The sequence below is a fragment of the Boleophthalmus pectinirostris genome, unplaced genomic scaffold (genome assembly GCF_026225935.1).
Source record: "Boleophthalmus pectinirostris isolate CB_2022bp ecotype Guang Dong unplaced genomic scaffold, ASM2622593v1 HiC_scaffold_1, whole genome shotgun sequence".
Lineage (NCBI taxonomy): Eukaryota > Metazoa > Chordata > Actinopteri > Gobiiformes > Gobiidae > Boleophthalmus > Boleophthalmus pectinirostris.
The window spans coordinates 11,014,948-11,036,566 of record NW_026570970.1 but is presented as its reverse complement, the minus strand read 5'-3'; the positions used below and the strand labels follow the sequence as shown (position 1 = coordinate 11,036,566).

General features: G+C 40.6%; 1 protein-coding gene across 2 annotated transcripts in view; it reads left to right on the top strand.

Annotated features, from left to right (window-relative positions):
* Positions 1 to 21,373, top strand: part of cers6 (ceramide synthase 6) — a 59,930-nt gene extending 38,557 nt beyond the window's left edge. The window contains exons 8-11 of one of the 2 annotated variants that reach the window (XM_020928967.2): positions 4,754 to 4,860; positions 11,253 to 11,409; positions 14,584 to 14,607; positions 18,685 to 21,373. In XM_020928967.2, coding sequence (XP_020784626.1) covers positions 4,754 to 4,860; positions 11,253 to 11,409; positions 14,584 to 14,607; positions 18,685 to 18,858 — 462 coding nt within the window. In that variant the 3' untranslated portion in view covers positions 18,859 to 21,373. The remainder of the gene's footprint in view (positions 1 to 4,753; positions 4,861 to 11,252; positions 11,410 to 14,583; positions 14,608 to 18,684) is intronic. The other variant, XM_055150009.1, reaches the window with a different exon arrangement.
* The last annotated feature ends 246 nt before the right edge of the window (positions 21,374 to 21,619 follow it).

Here is a 21,619-nt window from a genome sequence, read left to right as displayed (position 1 = left end):
ACTTAATTGATCCACAAGGGAATATAATAACAAAGAGAAAAGTATGCAACACTTCATGAGGAATTAACCCTTCCAAACCGACACACCTGCGATTATATGTTATTAGGTTCTTTTTACAGACCAAGAGTTTGTTTTCATACCTGACAGTTTCGTCTTCCTCAGAGTGGTCATGTGATGTTGCTGTGACGTGTCCGGTCAGTTGATTTAAACAGGTTTTGGCGCTGTCTTCCCACCAGTGGAGTCAGGACAACAGCGCCATCTGCAGTCCGACTTCCTCAGGACAGTATCCCAGGTGTGCGAGAGCAAAAAAGCCCCCTTGTCCCGGTTTATCGTCCCATGGGCACGTTTCCGTATTTCGATTGCCTCTTTAATCCAGCAGCGATGTTTGTTTTCCTCTGTCCCAATGATGTTTGCTCCATCCCACTCGTCCTGCCTCCACCGGTGGGAGGACAGAGCCAAAATCTGTATAAATCAGCTGACTGGACACGTCAGCAACATCACGTGACCACTCTGAGGAAGACCGCTAGAGAGTAGTCAAAACTGTCAGGTATGAAAACAAACTCTTGGTCTGAAAAAAGAACCTAATAACATAAAATATTGGAAGACCAAATGAACCTCTGTGCAGAAAGAACAAAAATGTGGCTGTTTGCTGCAGGTGATTCCAATCAGTAGGAGCAGGAATAGGGTGCTCTTGGAAAAAGGATCAAAACTCAAACACAACGGATTCCAGGCACTCCAAACTAGTAGAAAAATTAAAAAATCGCACGAGGAAAAATATAGTTAAAAGGCCTTTATTTGAATAGCCAAAGCCAACATGTTTCAACCTTCAAGCCCTGATGAAGACCAGTTAAGGTCAAAACATGTTGGCTTTGGCCATTCAAATAAAGGCCTTTTAACTATATTTTTCCTCGTGCGATTTTTAAAATTTTTTCTACTAGTTTGGAGTGCCTGGAATCCTTTGTGTTTGACCAAATGAATCTCATTGGACTACACATGCGATTATGTTCTATATAACTCCACATAACTTTCCAACCATAAAAGATAGAAACTTACTTTGTTTTCCTTTGAATGATAAGACTTTTGGCTTTTCGAGTATATCTCCAGCTTTACCCTATGTCACACGCATGCTTCGTGGTGACATTGGGAAAATGTTTTGATTGACCCAAACTTTGCCAAAGAGTGTAGCGAATCGAGATGGTTGTCTGCTCTGAGCGTCTATGCTTCTAACGATTAAAAAAGCCGCTCTAAGTCCAGTTATATCTCAAATAAATGGCAAATTGCACATCTTGGTCTGTGTAATTGCGCATCCCTTGCTATTTTTATTTGAAAGGTTTATTTCAGTCAAAAATATAAATGTAATAAACACCATGGAATTGCAGGAAGTGATGTGGCTCTGTGCCCTGGACCTGACACGAGCTGTTTCCATGACTGGCACCAGGAAAGTAATAGGATAGTTGAGCTTTTTTTGTTTGTTTTGAGGGCAATAAGGATATTTTTAGTTTACTTACAGACTTAGTATTTTGCACTTTTGTAGCTAAGACCTTAAATTAAGCACTTTTTATCTCCAAAAAGTTGTTTTGTATGAAAAAGTGTGAATTTTATATTCCATTTTCTTTTTTCATTTGTATTTCTGGTCCTATAGTTTTTATTACAGCCATATGATACAACTACAGCATACAGATTGTGAATTAACAGGTTGTACTGAAAAAAGGATGCATAACACTTCATTAGGGGGTAAAAGGGGGACTTTTAAACGCACAAAATTAAGAAAAAAAATCCAGGCGAGGACAGATGTACTAAAAATGCCCTTGGGTCTGGAAGGGTTAACAGCTGGCACTTTTATGTAGCTGTGTGCTGAATAATAATAAAAATATTGCTATTGTGGTTCTGCTGTGGTACTATTGTGGTACTTGGTGTTATATTATTGATAAGGTCAGTCACAATAACAAATTTTGAACTGAGATATATTGCTGAAGAAAATATAGACTATATACATTAACAATGAAAGCAAAACAAAACCAGAATTATCTTCAAAAACTATTCTAAATGTACAATATTGCAAAAAACAGCAGAAAAAGAAGAGTGCATTGTGTAATTTTTCTGGTGGAGGGTCCATGCTTTTCTCTATGGAGATGTTATTGCTTCAACTGGAATGTTCCACAGTATAGAATTAAACCTTTCAATCATAACGGAGACCAAACCAGACCAAGTTACAGGTCAGATCTGCAGAGAGGCGACCCCGCTGACAGTCAGAATGCCTGTTTTTCTAGGTATTTTTGAGCTTTAAAACCACCTGTAATTGAATAAATGTAAGGTAGAGCTGTTTAAAGTCATACTGTGGAACATTCCAGGCACAGCAATGGCATATTCATAGAAACAAGCAGATGACAGACCCCCAACCAAAATGTTACACAGTGCACCTTTAAGTAAGTAAGTTAGTTTGTCTATAATGAGTGATAGCAGTTCATTAAAAACTGTCTACAGCTCAAATCTCATCATAATACCAAAAAAATCAAAGAATGTCCAGTTACTACAAAGGAAGACGTGCACATGATTCTCGATGTAGTAATTATCATGACAGGCTTAGTGGCCCGCTGTATTGAGTTATTGCAAAGTGGATTTTTTTTCTGTGTGTTTTACAAAATTACTTTCTGACAACCCTACAATTTTGTTTTCACAGTTTTGATGATTAAAATGAGTGTCTTTGTGCAGGTAGTGGTTAATGAAAAAAGATAAGACAGGTTCCTTTTTTAAGTGTTGGTTAGTTTTTTGTTTTTATTTTTTTATGTTGTTAGCAAACCAATTTAGAATACTGAATACTACCTTAAAGGGCTCATATTATGCCTTTATGATCTATGTTATAATCTAAGTTATGACCTACGTTATGGTCACCGTCATGGTCCATGTTATGGTCACCGTCATGGTCCACGTCATGGTCCACGTCATGGTGCAAGTCATGGTGCAAGTCATGGTCCACATCATGATCTACTTCATGATCTACTTCATGATCTACTTCATGATCTACTTCATGATCTACTCATGATCTACGTCATGATCTAAGTCATGATCTAAGTCATGATCTAAGTCATGGTCTAAGTCATGATCTAAGTCATGGTCTAAGTCATGGTCCATGTTATGGTCCACCTCATGGTCCACGATATGGTCCACGATATGGTCCACGATATGGTCCAAGTCATGATCAAAGTCATGATCTTTTTTATGATCCATGTTATGATATAAGTTATGATCCATGTCGTGGTGTACGTCGTTGTGTACGTCGTGGTGTACGTCATGGTGTACGTCATGGTGTGCGTCATGGTCCAAGATATGGTCAAAGATATGGTCCAAATCATGATCAAAGTCATGATCTTTGTTATGATCCATGTTATGATATAAGTTATGATCCATGTCGTGGTGTACGTCGTTGTGTACGTGGTGTACGTCATGGTGTACGTCATGGTCCAAGATATGGTCCAAGATATGATCCATGTTATGATCTAAGTTATGATTTATGTAATGATCTGTTATTATATATGTTATGATCTATGTAATAATCTACGCTATGATCTATATTATAATCTATGTTATGATCTTTGTTATGATATATGTTATTATGTTGTTTTTCATCAAAAACATACCTGGAGTTTTGTTATGTTTTGTTTCATTCACACATTTTTAACACACAAACTCTGCATATTCAGGCTGACTTCTTCTCCCAAACAGAAAACAATCTGTTCCAACTTGGGATGTCATGTGGTAATACAGGAAGTGCTCCATGGTATTTTTAAACTCTACACACCTTTACTAGAATCATTTGGCAGTCATTTCAGCCAGTGGTGGAGTTCAGTTTGGGGCCCTTCTTTTTTTAAATATATATTTATTGTCTGTTTTTGCACATTGTCCTTGAGACATGCACATCTCTATTTATTTGAATTATGGTGGATTGGAAACTTGTCTTATTAGTTTGGTCGCTTACTAAATAACTAGAACTGAAAGTCGTTTAATTTTTTTGCTGGTAAAATTACATTTTTGTTTACATCCATTGCAAGTGATTCTTATTATCATTATTATTATTATTATTATTATTTTGATTATTGTTTGAAAGTAAACTACTCTCATTTAATGTCACATTGAGAGAAAATCTAATTGCTCTGAGGCCTCGGTCATTAGTGACACTGAGGGCAATTTGTTGGGGGCCCCTCAAGGTTTGGGGGCCCTAGGCAGCAGCTTACTTTTGCCTAATGGTTGCACCGCCTCTGCTTTCAGCCCTGGAATTTCCAATCTCTACTGAACTAAAGGTAAAAGGTAGATGCTAACTTGACAAGTGCAGTACTTGTCATGACATCACGAGGTGGAACAGAACATTTTGAGCTTTGGAGATGTAAACAAACGTGTGTGAATGAAACAAAACACAACTCCAGGTCTGTTTTTGATTAAGTAAATACATTATAACATGGCGTAAAGCTCACAAGAGTCTATTTTGCGTAATATAGACTATATATATAAACTAAAAGTGGGCAAAGTCTAAATCAGAACCACAGGAATCCAAATATCTAGGCAATTTTAGCTTGGCCATATTACGAACTAACGTATTAAAATCTAAAATACACCAAACTCAACTAAAGCCGGACTCAGTGATCCGTGTATTTTAGTTAAATGTGAGTGATTGAAAACAGCTTCAGAATCACTGCAGTAAATCCTCAAAACCAAAGCGCTCCTGCCAATACCACTTCTTCTTTTCCCTCTCTTGCAGGCTGCCAAAATGGCCAACTACGCCAAGTGCCAAATCTTGTGCAACCTCCTGTTTGCCATGTTCGCCATCCTCTTCATCAGCTCCAGACTGGGAGTTTACCCCGTCTGGTAAGTGCCTCCTCTCCTCCCTCTCCGTCCTCCTCTTCTTCTCTTCTACCTCCTTTTCCTCCTCTTCCTTTTCCTTTTGCGCTTCCTCTTTCTGCTCTTTTTCTTCCTATTTCTTCTCCTTCTGGTCCTTCTCTTTCTTCTCCCCTTCCTCCTCCTCCACCACCTCCTTCTCCTCCTCCTTCTTCTGCTCGTTGTCCTTCTTCTTCACCTCCTCCTCCTCCTGCTCCTTTTCTTCTTTCTCTTCATCCTCCTGTTCTTCATCCTTCGCCTTCTGCGTCTCCTCTTCCTCCTTTTACTCCTCCTCTTCCTCCATCTCCCCTTCTTCCTCCTCCTCGTCCTCATCCTCTTTTTCCTTCTCTGCCACCCCCTCCTCATTTTCCTTCTCATTCTCCTTCTCCTCCTCCTCTTCCTCCACCTCCCCTTTTTCCTCCTCCTCTTCCTCTTACTCCTCTTTCTCCTCCTTCTCCACCTCCTCCTTGTCCTCCTCCTTTTTCCTCCTCTACCACCTCCTCCTCCTTCTCCTCCTCCTCTTCCTCCACCACCCCTTCTTCTTTCTTCTCTTCCTCCTCCTCTATTTCCTTCTCTGCCACCTCCTCCTCTTCCTCCTCCTTTCCTCCGCTTCCTCCTCTCCCTCCTTTTCCTTTTGCACCTCCACCTCTTTCGTCTTGTTCTTTTTCCTCCTCCTTCTCTTCCTCCACCTCCCCTTCTTCCTCCTCCTCCTCCTTCTCCTTCTCGTCGTCCGCCTCTTCTTCCTTCTCTGCCACCTCCTCCTCTTCCTCCTGCCCCTCCTCTTCCTTTTGCACCTCCGCCTCTTTCTCCTTGTTCTCTTTTTCCTCCTCATTCTCCTCCTCCTCCTTCTCCTCTTACTCCTCTCCCTCCTCTTTCTTCTCCACCTACCCCTCTTCCTCCTTGTTCTCCTTTTCCTCCTCCTCCTATTCCTCCTCTTCCTTCTTCTCCACCGCCTCCTCCTCTTCGTCCTCCTTTTCTTTTTACTTCTTTCCCACCTCCTCCTCTTTCTCCTCTCCTTCTTCTTTCTTCCGCACGTCCGCCTTTCTCCTCGTTCTCCTTTTCTTCCTCCTTCTCTCCCTCCACCTCCCCTTCATCCTTCTCCTCTTCTTTCTTCTCCTCGTCATCCTCCTCCTCTTTTTCCTTCTCTGCCATCTCCTCCTCATTCTCCTTTCCTCCTCTTACTCCTCTCCCTCCTCTTTCTTCTCCACCTCCGTCTCTTCCTCCTTGTTCTCCTTTTCTGCCTCCTTCTCTTCCTCCTCCTCCTCTTCTTTCTTCTTCTCCACCTCCTCCTCGTCCTCCTCTTTTTCCTTTTCTGCCACCTCCTTGTCATTCTCCTCCTCCTTTCCTCTTCTTACTCCTCCCCCTCCTCTTTCTTCTCCACCTCCGTCTCTTCCTCCTTGTTCTCCTTTTCCTGCTCCTCCCCTTCCTCCTTTTCCTCCCCCTCTTCCTCCCCCTCTTCCTCCCCCTCTTCTTCATCCCAAACGTCTTCTCTCAAACCCTTCCATTAACATTCTACGCAAAGCGCCAAGTTATTTTTGGGCTCCCACGTCTGCACCAGCCAGTGTTTTTTCTTTTCTCTTCTTTTTTTTTTTTCTTTTTTTTTTGTACTACTTTTTCTCTACAGTGAGGGGTTGAGACACATTGCCGTGAATTTTGTTGCTAAGTAATAGTTTCTATGGATACGGCAGCAGCGTTAACCTCGACGGGAGAAAACCAAACAAATTGGCCAATAAAAATCAAGCCATTGTGGTCGGTGCGTTTTTGTCAAGCGATCGTGGAATTTTCAGTTTTGCCACATCTCCTGCTACGTACAAGCGGGGAAAGTGTGACCTCACGGGAACAACGACGGACAAATGAATTCTGAGGGAATAAATAGTTTCCTTGTCTGTACAAATTTATCCAACTAAATATAGTGAAAGCATTTTTAGGCCTAGATTATAACGGTAAAATAATTTGATGTTTGAAAATAATCTAGAAGGACTTGTTTTTGTGCGGGCGAACACTTTAAAGGTGCATTATGTAACTTTTCGGGTGGGGGATCTGTCAGCTTGTCATCTGTCAAACTGCTTGTTTCCATGGTGACGTTATTGCTTTGCCTTTTAGAGTCAGATCAAACTTGCCCAACTTGTATTTATTCGATTAAAAGTGTTGTTACAGTTAAAAATACCTCAGAAAACATTTATTCTTACATCTTATTATTAAAGTCGCCTCTCCGCAGATCTGATTCGTGACTCGGTTCGGTAGCGTGAGCTGTTTGGCTTCATAGTTTTGTTTCATACTGTCGAATGTTCTTCTCTTCTATCCTCTTCTCCTCTTCCTCCTCCTCCTCCTCCTCCTTCTTCACCTCCTCCTCCTTCTCCTCTTCTTCCTGTTCATCCTCCTGTTCGTCCTTCTCATCCTTTTGCTTCTCCTCTTCTTCCTTTTACTACTCCTCCTCCTCCTCGTCCTCCTCCTCTTTTTCCTTCTCTGCTTTTCTCCTTAAACTCGCCTCTCCACAGATCTGACCCGTGACTTGGTCTGGTGGCGTGACCTGTTTGTCTTCATAGTTTGATTTCGTACTGTCGAACTTTCCATTTGTTCTTCTCTTCCTCCTCCTCCACTTTTTCTTCCTCTACCTTCTCCTTCTGCTCCTTCTCCTCCTCTTTCTTCTCCTCTCTCCTCCTCCTTCTCCTCTTCTTCCTTTTATTCCTCCTCTTCCTCCACCTCCCCTTCTACTTCCTCCTCTTCCTCCCCTTCCTCCTCCTCCACCTCCTACTCATCCTCCTTTTTCCTTCTCTGCCACCGTTAAACTCACCTCTCCACAGATCTGTCTTGTGACTTGATCTGGTGGCGTGATTTGTTTGTCTTCATAGTTTTGTTTCATATGTCGAACATTTCGGACAAATCAGCAGCATCTCCATGGAGACAAGCAAGACCAGGCTCTCTACCAGAAAAGTTACACTGTGTACCTTTTAAAATATCATTCTTCAAAACTATGGGTAATAGATCAATTCCACTATCCGTCAATATTATCGATGTCAATGTTCTATACAGGTATTTTTTGGCACTGTCTTAGACTTAGACAAACTTTATTGATCCACAAGGGAAATTATTTGGGCACAGTAGCTCACACATCACAATAAATATAATAACAAAGAGCAAAAATACAAATGGTTATAATAAATTCTAAATAAGTAGAAAAAAAGAGCAAGAGACATGTGTGAAATAAGATATAATTATATAAATGTAAATGTACAAGTAGGGCTGTCGCAATAACCGCAAAAATGAATCACTACAGGTACTAAGAGGCCCAAAGCGGTGGATGTTGGGCCACGGCGATCATCGCATGTGACCAACATGACCGGCGTGACCAACACAGGTCCATTTTTAGAAACCCGCACCCGCCTGGACCCGTTAACATTTCACCCGTTACTGCCCGTGATAACCCAGGACTAACCCAGGACTAACCCAGGACTAACCCAGGACTAACCCAGGACTAACCCAGGACTAACCCAGGACTAAGGTGCGTCCGCGTAGACCGTCTGATGACCGCAGGCAGAGCTCTGCGCTGCACAGAGGTAAGTGCGGCCGTCGCCCGATTGCGCTTCACGGACATCTGCTCCGGCCTGGTCTCAGTCCCGGCCTCAGTCCCGGTCTCAGTCCTGGTCCCAGTCTCAGTTCCGGTCTCAATCCCAGTCTCAGTTCCGGTCTCGGTCCCAGTCTCTTCCCAGTCTCAGTCCCGATCTAAATCCCGGTCTCAATCCTGGTCCAGGTCCCGGTCTGCTCCTGGTCTAAATCCCGGTCTAAATCCCGGTCTAAATCCCGGTCTAAATCCCGGTCTAAATCCCGGTCTAAATCCCAGTCTAAACTGAGGTCCAGATCTCAGTCTGGTCCTAGTCCAGTCCCGGTTCAGTCCCGGTTCAGTCCCGGTTCAGTCCCGGTTCAGTCCCGGTTCAGTCCCGGTTCAGTGCCGGTTCAGTGCCGGTTCAGTGCCGGTTCAGTCCTGGTTCAGTCCTGGTTCAGTGCTGGTTCAGTCCTGGTTCAGTGCTGGTTCAGTGCTGGTTCAGTGCCGGTTCAGTGCCGGTTCAGTCCTGGTTCAGTCCTGGTTCAGTCCTGGTTCAGTGCTGGTTCAGTCCTGGTTCAGTCCTGGTTCAGTCCTGGTTCAGTCCTGGTTCAGTCCTGCATTGCAGTTTAAGCCACGAAAAATGAGAAACGGCTGTTATTCGTTTTTTCCATTATTCATTTAAACACAAAATTGAAAAATGAAAAAATGAATCATCATCCATTTTTTCATTTTGGTTTTGGAGACAAATGATGAAGAAAACAGTTTTTCTTTTTTTCCTTTTTCTGATTTTTGGTTTTATATTGGAAAAACAAATGAACGAATGATACATGGATTGCAGCAGGGCAAATATTGGACATCGGTATCAGCTCAAAACATAAAGAAAATAAAAATATAAACAAAAAATAATAATAATCCACATCAGCCCTAGAGAGAGAGAGAAACTGGAGCTGATTAGGATTCTCTAAAACTAAACTAAAATGAAAGCGAATGAGTCTGTAATCCCATCGAACCCGGAAGTCGTTATTACACCCACACATTCAAAAATTGCCAACGCATTTGCCGAGTTGTTATGAATCCTTTCTAAATTTACTAGTAATCTCAGCTGATTTTAAAATAACGTTGTGAATCGGAGCACTTAGGCCTGCTCGCTCTCCCTGCCTCCACGCCGAGATATGAAGCACATATTTTCGGCAGCCCCCATCGCAGCAGTAGTAAAGTTGTCATTACTGTAAAGCCGTTGCCATGGAGTCAGTTTCCCGAGGATGATTCACAGACAGCCATTTGCACAAATTTGCCCAAGGATAAATATAACTCTGGACATATATAACACAAGACGAGTGCTAAACTAGTAGATATATGAAATGTAAATAAGTAAAGAGGCAGAACGCATAAATACATATCTTATACTGTACTGTTACTAAAGGGAAGCTATCAGGTATTCCCAGAGCTGCAGTGGCTGGAGGACGGGGAGAGGAAGTGTGCTGTGTTGGTCTATAATCATACTCTGAAGAATGATGGGTGAAAGACAAAAATATACAAAGGTTTTGGTTGGCTGACAGCGATGGATAGATAACTGGAACAAGGAAACACAGTCTTCTTGGTTGAATTTTCAAATATTACACTTTACACATTTATTCGTTTTGGTTTAACTCAAGGACACAACTATTGTATGACAAATATGAGATGTAGTTTAAAGCAATACTGTGGAGCATTCCAGGCAAAGCAATAGCATCTTCAGTGACAGTAATTTGGTGTGTGAGAAACTTTTTTAACAGCACAAATCCGATCACCTGTTGTAGTTCCAACTAATCCAGTTCCTTCTGGTCAGATTAAACAAAGTCTCAGACAGAGCAGCGTCTACGGCACAGTTTGCTCATACAAAGTATGTTAGAGGAAAATCTGTATTTTAAGTTTCATGTTGAGAATTACTTACCAAAATTGATGTTGAAGTTTAGTTTTTGCATGGACTTTAGATTCTTTGACATTCAATGAATCAGTTACAGAAAAAAACAACTAAATCTTAAACTATTTATTTCAAATACTTAACTCAGCCAACATTAACTTATTCTTGTATTTAACCTTTTGGTCAAACAAAATAAATAGTATAATGTAACAACTGTATAATAATACAAATTAAATAAATAAAATGCTATAATTAGACATAAACAAGACAACTAAATAAAATAATGAAACAGCATTAGTCATTATTTGGTGCATATGCGTGTCCTATCAGAACACCTCATTTTACGTGGCTTTCTGAAAAATGACTCAAGTGCCCTTCATAAGGGACCTCTTGGGTTTTAGCCCATTTATTGCGCGGTGGGGAGCCCGGGCCAGGCTTCGTTATGGTTCCAAGTGTCGGAACGGGCCTGGAGGTGCACCCACGCAGACTGTCGGGTTACCGCAGGCGAAAGGACGGGTGCAGAGCTGCGTGCCCTTCGGGGCAAAGTGCAACCGTCGACTGATCGCACTTTGCTGACACCGTGCTCCGCAGACTCGGGGTCCGGTCCCGCAGGAGGACCGGTTTCCCGTCCCACCCACACACTGCCGCACCGCGGGCAGACAGAGTTGGGTCCAGAGAGCAAATAGGGCAAGTGTTTTATTTTCACTCTCTCTCTTTGTGTGTGAGTGAGAGTGATAAAATTGCATTGAAAAAAGAGGCAGAATCAATTTGTGGCGCTCTGTTTTCATTCTGTGGTGCTGCGGCACAGGTTGGTCTATGTGTGGGAAACACTGAGCAGCATCACATCCCCTGGGAAGGTTGATGGCATCGGCTGCAAAGTATCAATTGATATCAATCATTCTAATATAAAAACATTTTTCCATGTTGTTTTTCCAGGATTCTAAACACCACTCTGTTTGAGAGCTGGGAGATCGTGGGGCCGTACCCATCCTGGTGGCTCTTTAACCTGCTGCTCCTCCTGCTGCAGCTGCTCCACTCCTTCTGGTCCTACCTCATCGTACGGACAGCCTGCAGAGCCATCTCCAAAGGAAAGGTGAGAGACGAAACACTAACTAAACACTAACTATCAACTATTTAATCGCTAACTAATCTCTAACTACCGTATTTTCCGGGCTATTAGGCGCTCTGGATTATAAGACGCACTGTCATTAAATGGTCTATGTTCAAACTTTTTTCACAAATAAACCGCACCGGACTTTAAACAAAACACAACAGTTGGATGGGTCAGTGGGACTTTGTTTGGTGCGTTCACGGTGACTCTGGGCTTTGTTCAGTTGTGGCGTGGAGGGAGGGTGCTGTCTGGGACCGCTGGATTGTCGGCGTGTTCGCAGTGACTCAGTTGTTCAGTTGTGTCTAGAAGTGGCACATTGCACTCGCTTTTTCAGTTCGTTCCTCCGTTCCTTTCCTCGTCGGCGTGGAGTGATGAGTGTGGCTGCGGGTGTTTTTCGCTGTGCGGTCGCTGTGTGCGCTGCGGGTGGTGCGGCTTTGTATTTTGCTGAAGTCATGCTGGGACACCTGAGTGGATTCGTGTATAGGTCGCTCTGGATTGCGGTCGTTTTTTGATGGGGTTGGAGGCTTAAGAGCGCGTCTAATAGCCCGGAAAATACAGTAATCTCTAACTAAATGCTTACTGAACACTAACTTCTAACTAAACTCTAATGGTTTGTGTTCACTTTCTAGAATGCAATATTGTAGGCCTGGGTGATATGAGAATAAATGTATGATTCATTTGTTGTCATTATGACTGATGGTCCAATTTCTTCCTCTAAAGTCTGAAATCTGCTTCAAACCGCACGCTTTTACTGACAGAGGATTGGCTGCAGACAGATCATTGACATTAGAAACTACCACGTGTCGATGTCGACTCAAATTTGATTAATTGCACAGTTGTATAATGTCATATATTCCGGTGCTGACTCACGTTATTGTTATTTATCTGCTTGGGAACGGCTACACAAACAAAAATGATAATAGTGTGATTGAATAATTGCACTACTTTATAATACAAAAGTGAGAAATATATCTGAGTTTTGTTTAGTTTTGCTGACAGAAAAGGTTTTAAATGTTTTAATTACTATAAACTAAAACTGTCAGAAAGATTAAAAGACATGTACCCATTTTTTTCTTCACGTATTTGAGCAAAATTTGACTCGCCACAGTTCAGATATTTTGTATAAGCAGCTCTTGACACCAAGATAAGTCTGATGTATTGTGTCTGCGTCAAATTATAAAGCATTTTAATGTCCGATAATCTGAACACTGCAAGTTTGTATGTTTGTTTTACCGTCACTGCAAAACTCCAGTCTGGTTTCTTAAAGTTTCGAAAAGCGAAAAGTTATATAGCACATTTAAAAACAGACAGCACTGCGACAAAGTTCTTAACAATATCGATAAAAACAGAATATGAGTTAACCGCGAGAACTAGTAAATACAATAAAACAAGGTTAAGCACACAGATAAAACTACAGGAAATCAACTTGAGTTAAAAGTTAGGATAAAAAAAAGGGCATTTTCAGCAGCAATTTAAAACTCTCCGGGGAAGTAGTAAGTAGCAGGTCTGATGTGAAACGGGAGGGTGATCCACAGTTTAGGGTCTGCTTCAGAAATGGCTCCATCTCCTCCGGTTATGAGTCTGGTCCGTGGGTAGTCTAAAAAGTCTAAAAGCAGCTGGTCCGGTGTGCAAAGTAAGCAATTCACATAAATAAATACACAAACAAACGATAAAATATTAAACTGGACGTGAATAACTAGGAGGTTTGGAATACATAATGCAAGTGAGGAATAACTTTGGACCACTGAACCTTTTAAACATAAACCAGAGCAAAACGGCTAGAATTTGACATTTAAAGGGCCTATTTTACGCTATTTTCTGATCTATGTTATAATGTTTTTCTTCATCAAAAACGTACCTGGCGCTGTGTTTTGTTTCATTCACACAGGTTTAAAACACAAACTCTGCATTCTTCTCTCAAAATAGAAAACACTCTGATCCACCACTGTGTTTTTAAACCCCATACACCTTCACTAGAATCATTTGGATGATTTTAGTCCTGGATTTGTTGATCTATACTAAACAAAAGGTGGAAGGGAGCTGTTCACTAGAAAACTATCACTACATGACATCACAAGGTGGAACAGAGCATTTTGAGGTTTGGAAATGTAAACAGACCAATAAGAAAGAGTTACTCAAACATGTGTGAATGAAACAAAACAAAACTCCTGGCATGTTTTTGAGAAGATCACTACATTATAACATGGCTTAAAGCTCACACAAGTAAATTTTTTGTACCGTATTTTTCGGACTATAAGGCGCACCGGATTATAAGGGGCAATATCAATAATGTTGAATTCTCTCGTCTATTTTCATACATAAGGTGCACTGGATTATAAGGTGCATTAAGCGAAACAAACGACACTTGAGACTGATCCCTTAGTCCAGGCGTCCACAATCCATTGGCAGATCGTGGTGTAATTCGCCCGGCGTTGCCTCCCTGTCTTGGTGAATGTGTATTATTAAAGTGAATGTGGGTGGATAATTTTGTTTGGTTTTTTTTTTATTTCCTACGTGGACGACTCAAATATACATTGAGTAAAAATGTGTTTAATGCAGCTTTGAGCACATTTGTTTAGGTTTTACAGAAATCAAAACTTAAAACCACATGACTAATTTGCATAAACTATAAGCGCTGAAAAAAACATCTCACTCCTTGTGCCCTGATGTGGTCAGCTTCTGTCGGACTAAAGATAGTAAATTGGGCTTTACTTCGTGAGGCTCCTCACTAGACTAGCCATAATGCTCCAACAATCCATCAAGCGATGCGGCTTCGTAGTTTACCAAAGTCGTACTAAAACATTTTGACAGATTTTTGAGAGTCATGTACCACATAAAATCGGTCCAAGGTCACTAAGCACAACCAGAATTAATACATAAGGCGCACCAGTCGAGTTTTGAGAAAATTAAAGGTTTTTAAGTGCGCCTTATAACCCGAAAAATGCAGTAATGTAGGACTTTTAATTTTTACCATAGATCATAATCAGCCCTCTACCTCGTGTTTAAACTCTCTACAAAGACGTCAAATGAATCCTGCATATTAGAGTTTATACTAACACAATCTACTGTTAATATTCATCATGAATTCATAAATAATACTATTAACACTAGACTCATTTAGCCGTTTTTTTCTTTGTCCTCCATGCCAACGTCAAGGTGGGGAAATGGAATCCGCTACATGTAAGTACAACCTAAACAAGTCTGCTGGGTGTGCTTTTTCTGGTGGTGCTTTTTTTGTTTTCTATTTTTAAGTTTCTCTTCTGCATGAATCATCTGTGGATTAAAAAGGCCATATTACACTGTTTTCTGTTCTGCATTGTTCTGTTTCCTTATCACAAACAGACCTGGACTTGTGTTTTGTTTCATTTACACGTTTAACACACAAACATTGCATATTCAGAGTTCCTCCTCAAACAGAAAACACTCTTCTACCTTGTGATCACACAGGAAGTGCTCTTCTGTGAGTTTAAACTCTAATCATTTGGATGATTGCAGACTTGGAATTACCCAGAATCTCTACTGAAAAAAGGTTAAAAGTATCTGTTCACTTTCTGCTTCCTGACATCTCGAGGTGGAACGGGGCATTTTGAGATTTGCAGATGTAGACAGACTAAAGATAAAGGATTACTCAAACATGCCAGGTTTGTTTTTGAGGCGGTAACAGCGGCTTAAAGCTCACAAGAGTCAATTTTGCGTAATATAGGAACTTTATAGGACTAAAATTGCGCATTATGTCACACTTTAAATTGAAAAATCAGCTGTATTTGATGCTAAAATTGAAAAAGCTGATGGTAAAAACTCATTTGGAGCTGGAAAATGGGTGCAGTGTGGTCTGAAATTGACGTCATCCTCGTATCTCTAAAGAGGAAGTGGTCGAGTTTGCCAATGATTAAACATGATATGAATTTCAGTTGACTAAAGGTGATAGCCGCATGCACTACTGGTTTAAAAAAAAACAACTGCACAACAAACTGAAGCTGAACTTGTTTCATACTGAAGACAAATACAGAAAGCCCTTTGAGATCATTCTGCTTTCTGATTGGATAATCGGCTTGAGAATCAAAATACACAATGGAAAGGCTTTTTACACCTTTAAAATGTCCAGACTGATTTGTATCACACTAAAACCAATATTTGATTTTAACTTTACTTCTTATCATCAGAAGTAAAGTTTCTACTCTCTACTTCTTATCAGGAAAAAAAATATAAGGGGCAGTACTAGTTTCAAGGTTCCCACAGTCCATGGAAATCCTGGAAAAGTCGTGGAAATTGCAAGTGTCATTTTCCAGGCCTGGAAATGAAAGTTGATGAAAGTTTCGAGAAAGTCATGGAATTTTAGTATCTCTTTCAGTCAACTACAGTGTTCTGTTAAGTTAACGTTGGACTATTATGATTTTTTTCTGAACATTTGAACCTTTTGATGAGCTGATTCTGTATGTATATGCAAGTCTCTTTCAATTAAAGTTACAGTCACAAGGAAGTGAGCATTTTCAGTCAGTCACTCCTTATTTTTTGTTAAGATACTGAAAATGTGTTGTTTAAATCCGTTTTATATTTTGTAAAAACTTATTAGGCAATGTTTGTATCACTATGTAGGGTTCCAGCAGTCATGGAAATCCTGGAAAAGTCATGGAAATTGTAAATGTCATTTTTCAGGCCTGGAAAAGTCATGGAATTTTGTAAATTCAATGAAAGTTTTGGAAAAGTCAATTTTAGTATCTCTTTCATGCAAATACAGCGTTCTGTTAAGTTTTCATTAGGTTATTATGATTATTTCTGAACTTCTGTGCCTTTTGTTTAAAAAAGACAACAATAAATGCACTGTCAGTATTTTGAATGTTAAAAACTATAATGCCAAACCATAAGGTGAGTGGAAAGGGACAACATTTCAGATTTAACAGTAGTATGCTCAATTCTACACATGTAGGTGCTGTAAAGTCATGGAAAATTCACTTAGGTCGTGAAAAAGTCATGGAAAAGTTTTGAAATGTTGACAATGAAAAAGAGTGGGAACCATGCGATTTGTTTAAATGTTATGAACTGTTTCTTAATCTGAAAGTTGCATTGTTTGAGTAATCCTTTATTATTAGTCTGTCTCCATCTCTAAAGCTCGAAATGCTCTGTTCCACTTTGTGATGTCATGTAGTGGTAGTTTTCAAGTTACCTTTAGTTCAATAGAGATTGGCAATTCCAGAAATTCCTGAAATTATCCAAATGATTCTAGTGAAGGTGTGTGGAGTTTACTTAGATCAGAAAATAGCGTAATATGGGCCCTTTTAACTGATTTATTTATTTTATTTTGTTTATTTTCAAGCATGTAGTAGCTTTGTTTTCAGCTGACACAATATTTAACTCGTACAACTTAAGACTGACTTGAAGCAATATTGTGCATCCACTTTGTCCTGGTTTCTGTTACAGCTCTAATTGAATGAGTTGGTTTGACACAAGCACAAGTAAAACATCCTGTACTGACACTCTGCCGTGGACATGGGGCTTCTTAACGCTACATAAACAATTAGCATCTCATTACCAAAGAACACAGCTAATACCTCAAGAGCACAGGCTACAATATTGTTAGGAAAACGTGCCCGGGTTGAGTGTGGATGGATGAATGGTCTCAAAATTGCTGGATGAAATGAGAACAGCAGAAGTGTAGCATCCAAGGAAACAGGAGGTATATGGGCGACTCATTGTTTTGCCTTTATCAGTTTGTCAAATGGTAGATGAGAAACACTAGTCAGGCTGCCTCCGCACAAATTCATTTCTCTCCAGCGACTAGATCAGGAATTGGAATACACTAGACGTTTTGCAAGAACCCCGGAAGTTGTAGACCGCGCGCTGGCCAATCAGAGAAGAGCTGTGAAGCCATGACGTCAAACTCAAGCGCCTGTCTGGGTCCCGTTTGTGGTACAGCACAACAGTAAACAAAGCGATCGAGATGGATGTAGACGAAGCCGTACATTCTGTGTTGGCAACGATTCCCGAGATCGAGGATTTAAAGCTGGAACAAAGAAAATGTTTGGTGAATTTTATCAAGAGGAAAGACGTTATTGCCCTTCTTCTTCCTACGGGATTTGGCACATTACATACGTCACGACCAAATAGCAGCGATTGGTAAAATAAAAAAGTACCCGCCTACCATTAAGCGAACGAATCCTAATGTTGCGAGGTCAGACGGTTTCTACAGAGTGAAACCGGCTGATGAATCAGGCTAGTGAAACACCAGGGGACTCATGTGCATGTTGAGATTAACAAGTTAGATTTAGATGATCACCTTCCGTATGTAGCCTGCTCCAAATATGAACCTTAGAGCAGTTTTGCGATGCGTAAAACATAAAATGAATAAATTATACTTTGAAAATGAAATAAGGCCTAGAAAAGCATAAATGTATCCAAAATAAACTATATATCCATCTGTTCTAGAATCTCTATGAAAAAAATATCCCAAAATAAACTTTAAGATCGTTTCAACTCGATTATATGAGTTTGGAGATCGTTTTTCACACAAATTGAAATCACGATCAAAATTCAATTAATTGCACAGCCTTATATGGAATTTCATCCATCCATCCATTTTCGTCCGCTTATCCAGGGCCGGGTCGCGGGGGCAGCAGCCTAAGCAGGGACTCCCAGACTTCCCTCACTCCAGACACGTCCTACAGCTCCTCCGGGGTTCCCAGGCCAGCCGAGAGACATAGTCCCTCCAGCGTGTCCTGGGTCTTCCCCGGGGCCTCCTCCCTGTGGGACATGCCCAGAACACCTCTCGAGGGAGGCGTCCAGGAGGCATCAGAACAGATGCCCGAGCCACCTCAACTGGCTCCTCTCCACATGGAGGAGCAGCGGCTCTACTCCGAGCTCCTCCCGTGTGACTGAGCTCCTCACCCTGTCTCTAAGGGAGCGCCCAGCCACCCTGCGGAGGAAACTATATATGGAATTATTATTGTGAAATAAAAAAAAAAATCATACAAAAGCTTACATACATACAGTTCCTTAGAATCATTTTCACATTTCTAGAGTCAAATTAATATATGTTTAGGGTGATACGCATTAACAGTTTAATCAATTTTAAAATTACTTCAGATATTTTAAGTTCTCGCTGCTAATAAATGACTGTTACATGTTTCCTGAATATGTCCCGCCGTTTTCTTCTGCTGATTGATTGTTCCTCCTTTTTCAATCCCGGCTCCATTCGTCACACTCCACACTCCGTAATGAGAAAATCTAATATGACTGATCTGCTCTGATTCTCTGCTCCAGGTGTCTAAAGACGACCGCAGCGACATCGAGTCCAGCTCGGATGAAGACGAGAGCCCGCCCCTTCCCGCCCCGTCGGCCAATCAGAGGCACCACAGCAGCGCCACCAACGGCACCAACAAGAGCCACGGCACCAACGGCTACCTGACGGGGGCGCTGTATCCCGATGAACACTGACCTGCGGAGAGCGCCGCACTGGAGCCATGCTACAGACACCTTCCATTGTTTGTGTGTGTGAACGAGTGAATATGTGAATGGGTGAGTGGGGAGCATTGCCTGTCTGCTATGGGAATATCGGGGTGAAAAGGTTAAGGAGCCCTCTTTGAGTTTAAAATTGAACGAGGTGTAAACAAATACTATTCATGTCTGGTGGGTAGAAAGAACGAAAGAAAGGTGCACTGTGTAACTTTTCTGCTTTGTTACTGCTTTGCCTGGATTATTTCACAGTATGGAAATAAATTTGGTTATCACAGTGGAGACAAGTTAGATCTATGGAGGAGCAAGCCTGCACATGGTAAGAATCACGTTTTTAGACTTAGACAAACTTTATTGATCCAAAAGGGAAATTAAATTCAAGTTTCAAGGCATTTTTGAGCTTCACTACCATTCAAAAGTTTTAGAACACCACACTTTTTCTAGTTTTTTACCGTTTACTGTTGACCAAAACGTATTCTAAACTTTTGATTCATGGAAGTGTCCACCTTTGGCACATGAACACACTCGTGGCTCGTTTTTTTACAGTAGAAATCAAATACCGTATTTTCCGGACTATTAGGCGCACTGTCATTAAATGGTCTATTTTGGAACTTTTTTCACAAATAAACCACACCGGACTTTAAACGAAACATAACAGTTGGATGGGTCAGTGGGACTTTGTTTGTCGCGTTCACGGTGACTCTGGGCTTTGTTCAGTTGTGGCGTGTAGGGAGGGTGCTGTCTGGGACCGCTGGATTGTCGGCGTGTTCGCAGTGACTCAGTTGTTCAGTTGTGTCTAGAAGTGGCACATTACACTCGCTTTTTCGTTTCGTTCCTCGTCGGAGTGGAGTGATGAGTGTGGCTGCGGGTGTTTTTCGCTGTGCGGTCGCTCTCTGCTCCGTGTGTTTTTGCGTGCGCTGCGGGTGGTGCGGCTTTGTAGTTTACTAAAGTCGTACTGGGACACCCGAGTGGATTCGTGTATAGGGCGCTCTGTACTGTGGGGGGCGCAATCGTTTTTTGATGGGGTTGGAGGCTTAAGAACGCGTCTAATAGCCTGGAAAATACGGTATTCTTGAGAAAGTTCTTCCCAAGTCTGTTGCAGAAGTTCCCATAAATGTGTGGCACTTGTAGGTTTCTTGACTTTCACTCTTCTGTCCAGTTCATCCCAAAACCAGCTCGATGGGGTTTAAGTCTGGAGACTGTGCTGGACACTTCGTGTTTTCAAGCTTTACCATCTTGTTTTTTTTTTCCTGAGGTAGTTTTGGCAGAGCTTTGACTTGTGTTTTGTTATCTTTTATATTATTTTTTTTAAACCTCTGGCTGTTCAGTTCTTACCTTTGTACCATTTCAAGCTCTTCATTGGACTTGCACGACTTGAATTGCTATAAATAACTGGAAAAATTAGGGTGTTCTAAAACTTTTCACCGTTAGTGTATAAAATGCCTGTAATTGAATAAATGGTAGAATGCCATACTGGGGAACATTCCATGAAAAAAATAACATCACCATGCAGACAAGCAAGTAGTTGACCATCCATCTTAAAAGTTACACATCGCACTTTTAAATCAAACATACTTACATAACATATTTGTCATAACTGCGCCAACATTTACTTTTAAGATAAACCATCTGTAGAGTTAATTTTGGTGAACTTTTAAGTGATCCCCCCCGCCAAATTCTGAAAATTAAGTTAAACCAGTTAAAGTACACTGAAACAAGTCATAAAATCTACACAAATTAAAATAAATCAAATTAATGTTAAAATTGTACAAATTTCTCAAAGTACTTCCTAAGAAAAAGGCAAATTTTCAACACAAAATAATTCTTTGATATTGTCATGGTGGTCTTATACTAGTTATTATATCAACAAAGACGATTCAAAACTAATCACACCTTCCCAAAAAGTCCAATTTATTTTATTTTTTTGTCCGTATCTTGTCAAAATTACTACTAGATTAGATAGAAATTGGTTCAGTAGTATCTAGGTAACTTTTTTTTTTTTACACGATTATTTTGTTTTCAACATTCTGAAAATGAAGTTAGACCACTTGAAGTCCATTGAAACAAGTCCAAAAATCTATACAAATTAAACTAATGTTAAAATTGTACACAATTTTTCAAAGTATTTACTAAGAAAAAGGCAAATTTTCAACACAAAATAATTCTTTGATATTGTCATGATGGTCTTATACTAGTTATTATATCAACAAAGATGATTCAAAACTAATCACAACTTCCAAAAAGAGTCCAATTTATTTTATTTTTTTGTCCGTATCTTGTCAAAATTACTACTTTACACACTAGATTAAAAAGAAATTGATTAGGTAGTATCCAGGTACCATTTTTTACAACCCTAATTTACTAAACTACCTTACTGCTAACTTACTAAAATTCATTCATTAATTTAATCAGGTTTTTGTATTAAAGCTGCGAAATCCAACTCGAAAATCCACATTAAATGACACCAGACCAGGCAGAGACAGTCACATTAGACAAAAGGAAAAAGCAGAGAAGGTTATTCAAAAGAAAACGCAAAATATGAAAACTGAAGCAGAAGGAAATCAGAAGGAAAATGTGAGCAGTATTTTTCTTCTTCAGAAGTTACGCTAGAAACGTAGAAAATAACAGATAACATGGGGCAAATGTTGTTAAGGTCAGGCACTGTGTATCATTGTTGTCCTCCAGAACCAGACCAGGCAGAGACAGTCACAGACAAAAGTTAAAAACTGAAATATGCATCATG